This window comes from Trichoplax adhaerens, genomic scaffold (genome assembly GCF_000150275.1).
Source record: "Trichoplax adhaerens TRIADscaffold_2 genomic scaffold, whole genome shotgun sequence".
Classification (NCBI taxonomy): Eukaryota; Metazoa; Placozoa; class Uniplacotomia; order Trichoplacea; family Trichoplacidae; genus Trichoplax; species Trichoplax adhaerens.
The window spans coordinates 7,881,153-7,889,180 of record NW_002060944.1 but is presented as its reverse complement, the minus strand read 5'-3'; the positions used below and the strand labels follow the sequence as shown (position 1 = coordinate 7,889,180).

Genomic DNA, 8,028 nt, shown 5'->3' with positions numbered 1-8,028 from the left:
TTGAGCTGTATATGGACGAAGGTTAAGCGTCTTAACACCTGATAGCTTGTAGCTATCTAAGTCTGAGAATATCGACATGTATATTTAGTAATGGTATTATACTAATTAATGTACTTATAAAGCATGAATTCTCACTCGTTAATATTGGGATTCACTGTAGAAACCTATTTAAGCGCGTGTGTTTGTAGAATAAAGAAGGTAATTGCTCAAGAAACGGCAAGACTCATATCGTGAAGAATAGTGTAATAATTAGTCAGTTATCTGTGGAGATCAGCCGAGAAATCGAGTTCTCAAATACTTCTCTCATAGAAACTGAAAGTACTGGGAGAAATAACCCAAGTTTTAAGTAACTACACTAGAGTTCTTTACTTTCCTTTGCCACAAGTGAGGGTTGTGACAACGGTTCTTGAAGTTCGATATCCCTTTAATCATGTTATTCATACATAGCCAATTCAATCCCTCAATAGTATTTTTTGAATGAATCTGATCATATTTCACTCTATACTTAGGCATAGCCGTAGTATATATATATTTAAAGCGGCAACAAACTGGAAAGCATTACTTTTCTCTCAATCACAATTTCCATCACTTTATAAATTCTGCAACCATCCAATCCGTCAATCTGTACTCGTTAACAGTATTTATTTTTCTCTTACTTACATTTTGAAAAATAGACAATTTAAGAAATAACGCCAAAACTATAGAATATAAACGTATAACGATGATTATGACGGTTTACTACCACAAAAATAACTATAAATGTACGTAAAATTATTTAAAATTTTTATTCTACAAAATAGAGTGCATCTACCTGAACATGCGGTTCCGATAAATTACGTAAATAATAATAAGTTGGTTCATTTGAAAATTATTATATAGTTACCAAGTATAAGCAGATTATTTCGTAAGGAATTGGCTAATAAGTATTTAACTTTCAGTTCTATACTATACGACTCGTAAGTTAATTTCTGAGATATTGGAAAAAATTCATTTTATCATTGCAATTACTCGGTTAAAAATGAGTTTTTCCATTTCAAGATGTTAAAGAGTTGCAATTATATCAAATTTGAAATTATTTAACTATTGTTATCAGATATAGTACTATATATAAACAAGCTGTTGAGATAAACCAATTTAATGGGCAGAGTAAGACAAAATCGAAAAACGAATTGAGATATGCATATTAATGCCTAGAAAAATACGGCGATCTTACCAGTAGATTTCTAAACTCCTCTAATTCATGTACTATCAGTATAACGATCAAAACAAGACATTTATAGTTAAAGATGGTCTTTAAAACCTTGACAATATCTGCACTTAGCTAGGCAAACCGCCTATCTGAATATCATATAGATATGATTACGGCATAAAATAAAGTTTAGCACCAAATTTATACTTGAACATTTTATCCAGTGTCACGGTGCTAACTCACCGTACCAAAATAAAGCATGCTTTGCGGGTACAATGATATTGTAAGCCGAGGAGATTATGTAACCAGATATAGATTGTAGACGGTACGATTTAAATTGTGATGTATTAAAGGTCATTTATATCTATAGTTGGATTAGTAGTATTCTAAGAGGTGTGTAAAAGCTTGTAGATAAAATCTATTTAAACGATTGGACAAATTAATAAAAGTTAGTTCTTAGTTCCTAAGGTTAAAAGTATAACGGAAATCGAAGGCGTACGAATTATTAAGAGATCGTAGATTAGATCACAACCTTATCTTGTCACACGGGAGTTTGTGACACCAGTTACCTATTATCGTTGTCTTATTATTTAAGATTAAACAGACTTTAAGTGAATTTTAGGCCGTACCTATTTATATCAAATTTACATCGTACAAACTTAATGTCCTCTTACCACAAAATAGAGCAATGCAGATGATGATCAAACTTTGAAATGATGATAGTAACCTTATTTTCATGGCGAAAAGTAACTAGATGGATTTAATAACTAAGAAAAAGCGGATGGGGAAAGTCTTACAGTCGTAGGGAACTGATTAAAAAATGAATAGGATTTTCTCTATTTATATTATAATAAGAAATAACAATTAGAGTTCTGTATTGGAATTGGAATTTATTTATTAATGATAGAATTTAAAAAAAAAATAGATTAAGAAATATATTGTCATAATATCTGTTGCCTTTCAATCATGATTTTGGTATGTTCCGGGATCATAAGATGAACGTCTTCACAAACCATTCTTAAGGCTTCTAGTTTAAACAAAATTGATTCAATGTTAAATAAGTAAAATGCAAAATTTTAATTATGAAATTAAAATATAATGTTCCACATGTACCCACGGTGATATATAATTATACGCATACGCGTATAACATACCAGCTTATTCTGTAGTAAATGACAAAATAAAGCCCTGTGTACATTTCTACTAACGACCGTTTGCAACATCGATATATACAATCAGCTTTAGAGATTGGGGTTAAAGTTGACATTGCTGATTACGGTATAAAGTATTTCACTGACAAATAAGGTAAATGAAGAAAGAAGAAATTTTAGTATTATCTATTTAAATAATATTCTTTTGCGGCATCAATGCGGCTTATAAAATAATAATCATGAGTCTATACCAAAAACAAAAGCGATCCGACTTGCTGTCATCTTTAGATCTGCCCGCATATGATATTATTAGACATAAACAAGTACAGTATTGTCACAAAACAGCTTTGCAACAAGATAACGTAATGTACAATCAATAAGTCAATTCCTTGAACCACGTATCAAGGAACGATATCTGCACTATCAGAAATACTTTTGCTCTACTAGCAGACTACACAAAGACTTAGACGCCTCGTATTTTACGTTAAACACTAAGTTTAAGAATCCTCTTTATTACACGATATACTGCATTGATATACTCTTCCTCAATAGTTCATGAGTCATAGTTAGTATGATTAACTTTGGAATCATTCACTGAATTAAATATTAATTTTAGCTACTGCTCCCTTAATGCAGACAACAGTATTTACGAACATAGACATCTGATGACTAATACAGAAAAGTCAGATTACGATATGTCCTATCACGGACCATTTCCACGATAATTTACAATCTACCATAAGTAGGTTACAATCACAACGATTCGAACTGTAAGTAGATGATTCGCATTCCCTATTATAACTATTAATTTCAGTATGTGTATATGTGTCACTATCATAAAAAGTCAGTGCTATATTAAAACACAGTATATCCAAATTAGAAGTTAACTAAATAAGAATAGGCTAACAGAATTATCCTAATATAGATATTTCTACTCTAATACAGTATATAATACTGTCACAAATGTTGACTATGGCAATTATTTGATATAATTAACTGTTACATTTAAAATTGAAATCATATAACGAAATCAAGAGTTTACTAATCATTTTTCTCAGATTAATTAATCTTGCTTTATTTTTGAATTTACATTTTAAAATAAAAATCAATTTATTTGATAACTTTAATAATTCTTTATTGAATTTATTTTATTATCACTAGATATATATGAATACACCATACCAATATTTGTTACTATTTATGCTTGTGTATTAGCTAGTATGATTGACCTGCTTATACTGAAAGATATAAACCTGATAAACAAGAATAATGATTTTCTATTTTCGTTGATCAGGCACTTTAATTTTAATTCTTTTATTGGAAATTTTCTGCTTCCAGCGATCATTTCCTGATTACTAAATAAATGTGTTCTCGTTCTATCGCTGCAAATAGCAACTATGATTTGATTGACAGTTTAATAATAGTCTTTCAAAATAATTAATTTATAGTTGAAATAGAATCTGCTGATATCATCATCGCTAGGTTGCAATTCTCATTATCATCCGCTTTAAAATGACCACTTTCGTTGAGACATATTGCAAAGTAGTAAAAAAACAAATGTTCGTGCTTATCAATAATTCACACTCTGCCAAATTAATAAAACGTAAAACAAATAGAAAACTTTTATTGTAAATGCACCTGCTGATCGGTACTAAACAATGAAGCAGGTGCTACAAATTATAGGTTAATAAGCATTAATGGTTTAGAGTTAGTTTGTTTAAGTTATCATTCAATTAATAAACAGTAAATGTAAAACAGTGGATTTTTTTACTATGCTTGAATATATTGATACTATGTAGAGGATTAGAATGTTAATCAGGCATGATTTTAAACTAAAAACAAGTGAAACCTATTATAGATAAGCTTTAATAAGGAACTGTGAGATGAAAAGTTTGATGTTATTTGCTAAATTGCAGCTTTCGAAGTGAAAGCAATTACTAGGGTATTTTAGCATCTAAATAATCATCCAGCTATCTATTTCAATTAGCATATTAAAGTTTCTTATTGGTCTTATAAACAACATAGAAAATAGCACCAGCCAATAGCAGTAATCCACAATGGTATCCGTCAATTAATCCATTTGTAATTCGTACAATACCTTAGTGAAATAATTTAACATCGTGATAACATCTTACAACATAGAATTTGCATTGGCCACTACATTAATAAGATACAATTTCAATTCTAACTTTTAATTTTCAGTTAAAGTTACTCACGTAAGTCGTAATCAAGCAATCGAATACCGTTGACTGTCCTGTAATTAAAGATTTTAGTTACTCATGAGCTATAATATGGATTAAGAATATAATATTATTTTATTAGATCTTAATAAATCCTACCATTACAAGATTGCCATTCCAACTGATGTTAAAAAGTATTCATGGTTTTAACATTAGATGCTCGCGTTATCGCGTATTGGAATTTATTAACCATGACATAATCGTAATATAATGCAATCTCTGATCAGACGAAGTCACACTTTAAACTCTGCGACAAAGAAATGTAAGGTAAAAGTCTATAAATAACTACTGACTTTTTATTAAACGTTAAACATATATAGCAAACTACCATAAAGACGGAGCGGAGCATTTATTAGCATAGCCATTTCTACAACTTTTCACACCTTAACATAACTCAAAATTTTCCCATTTATATAGGAACCGTCTAATTTGTAAATAACACTATTATTATTATACCTTACCAGGAGAGACATCTCGAACTGAGATGCTCCTTACATAGCTTTTCTATCAGTAAATATTTTTAACCTATCTCTCATACTTAATCTTAATCTAAGTATGTTGTCTAGTTCACCTATCATTATCCAGAACTTGAATCACCTTCCTACTATCTATACATATAATAACAATCAAAATCAAATACGCAATAAACTATTACAAACAATATCCACGTTAAGGTATTAGTTATCTTAACTAGTACTATTAAACTATCTTAACGGTCAGGTAATACCTTAACAAGATATTATACGAAGTCACGAGGATAAATATTGTCTTGTGTTCGGCTGGTGTAATAATCAGATTGACTCGAATTTAGAGACTGGTCATGATGACAATCTTCTGCCTAATTTGGAATATCATCAGTTCTTTTTTTATTACTGTTGCGAGCTAGGAATAGCCCTAACTTGCAACAAGGATTGAGAGAGTGATTTCTACCCTTTACTACTATTATTTGGAATACCAGATAATTGGTATTCCAGGGCAGATAGGGTTTAACTCAGGGATACCTTCAAGACTTACTAGAAAATCACAATCTAATTTATTGTCGACGAACTCGCCGTTTATATAGGTTTCGGACCTAAAACCAGTTTAGCTACACAAGTCACCTCGTCTATTAGAAATTAACTGAATTAATACCTAAAGAGATTCTATCTGTACAAATTAGATAGAATCTAATCCTATTAAATTTACTGTAACAGTATTAAAATATTGAATGCTTATTATAGTTGAACGGATACATATAAAGCTATCCTATTAAGACATTTCCTCTAAACTTAGGAATTGTACTTTGAACCTTAACAACCATAAAGGCGATGATATAATCCAGTTTAGCTGGTTGGCAATTACTATTTTAGTCTATGTAATCCTAAATTAATGATATGAGCTGTTAACCACTAAAATTACTATTAAGGAGACCGTAAAACATTTCTGAGATATAAACATATATAGAACGTAACATAGAAATAAAGTATAGGTCACGAAGATTACTTTCACGACAGTTACGATGAGATACTATAACTATACGATAGTAATTAATGAAAGTTATTGCAGAATAAAAATGAATTTAAGACCAAATTAATAGTTAAAACAAGTATAATAACAACTTTAAGCTCGAAGATATCAATTTCATTAGCTGTAATCATTTTATAAATATAAACGGAAATCATTTGTTGTTAGTATAATTATTATATTATGCACATGAAATTTTGTTACAACTTATTACTAATTTTTTCATTTTTAATTTTTCGTCAAACTACATTAACGGCACTGATCTTTAGCTGAATATAATTATTACTAGAAAAATTTCTGAATAGAACGATCGAATAATCTAAAATCGTCTGCTTATATTATTTTTTAGTGTTAGCAGCTACAATCAGCATAACCACTTGGTACCAGATTTTACACTCATTCAGATGATTAATCGTAACAAGACTTTACAATGGATCATCGATAATAGTTAATCCAACGCGGCAACAGCTACAGTATTAAAACGTAGATATTATCTCTACCAGCCAAAGTATGATGAACTAATCATAACCTAATATATAAGTTACATATCTATTTTTACTTCTGGCACCAATATTGACTCTATACCCAACTGTACATGATCATCTATACTCAAACATAGAATTTAATTACAGTCTATGACTATGAGCTACTAAATATGCCTTAGATAAATGTGGAAGGCTGCAACACCGTACATCACAATGAACAAAACTAATAATCTACAATCTTATACTAAGTTATGTTACGCGAGGTAGAATTACTAGAACAACAAAGGTAAAATATATTTATTTCATAGCATCTTCTAGTGTCATAACCTTAATCGTGTCATTGTGATACATCATGGAATCTTCTAACACAAATAATTAATCAACGTAAGTAATAAATAGGCAATGGCATCTCATATGTAAGCAGAAATTATTTGTCAATAGTACAAATATTACAGTTGGCACATGAAAATTCATTTTATTATAATTACTAATTTCTTATATTAAACCACCAATTTTTCGTCATCACTGACTACTATACCAGTATTGCCAAAAATTCGGTAAGTTAGAGTCTACCATTGTTTCCAATACTTAAAATTTATTTATGGGGCATTAAAATTTATAGAAATATCAATGAGCCTTGGACACTTTATGTATAATATCATCGCTAACATACTGAAATATTACTCCCTAAGTTAGAGGTAGATCCATAGTTTAAACTTCTGAAATTCGAATCGTCGATCGATCATTAGCTTTTATCGTCATAAATTCATATTGAAATGCAGCTTCATCGGAATTCTCGAAGGCTTTCATTGATTTCGAGCTACTAGGATTATTATCTTGGGCTCTATTTTCACCCGAATAACTATGACCGGTAGCACAAGTCTGATTAGGGCTAGTATCACGAACGGCGCTCGATCATCTATTATGTTAACGTACCATAGTTGGTTTGTTAGCCTGAGTAATTCGGTAAATACATGGAGTAGTAAAATAATTACAACTATATAAGAACGGAGTAAGAGCTGAATTAATTGGTAATGCATGTAAGTTTACAAATTTTAGCTCAAAGATATCAATATTATTAGTAAATAGAACCTTATACACGATTAAATAATAAGGCAGCCATGAAATTAAATCAGTTAATTATGTTGATGGATAGTTTTCTCGCTAATTTTTGGCCTGCTGATGCTGATGTACGTTGTACTGAAATACTACTTTGATATGCTTTTATAAAGACTAAATAGTATAATGCACAAATTGTTAGCCATATACCAGCAGTTAAAAATGTAATAACTAAAATCCATGTTTTAAAATAAGTATTATCTACATTGCTTGGCATACAAATGCTGCTATATTTATAAACTCGATCATTACCAGCAGCATTAGCACTTGTAATAGTAGGTATTCCGACATACAATAGACATGACAACCAGAATAGAATAATTGTAGTTCTAAAACTGTTA

General features: G+C 30.1%; 1 protein-coding gene across 1 annotated transcript in view; it reads right to left on the bottom strand.

Moving 5' to 3' along the window:
* The window catches only part of TRIADDRAFT_53795 (uncharacterized protein), a gene marked incomplete at both ends in the record, with an annotated part of 6,634 nt that extends 5,087 nt beyond the window's left edge, over positions 1-1,547 (bottom strand). The window contains one exon of the mRNA XM_002109568.1: positions 1,433-1,547. Within this exon, the coding sequence (XP_002109604.1) occupies positions 1,433-1,547 (115 nt within the window). The remainder of the gene's footprint in view (positions 1-1,432) is intronic.
* Between the last annotated feature and the right edge of the window lie 6,481 nt (positions 1,548-8,028).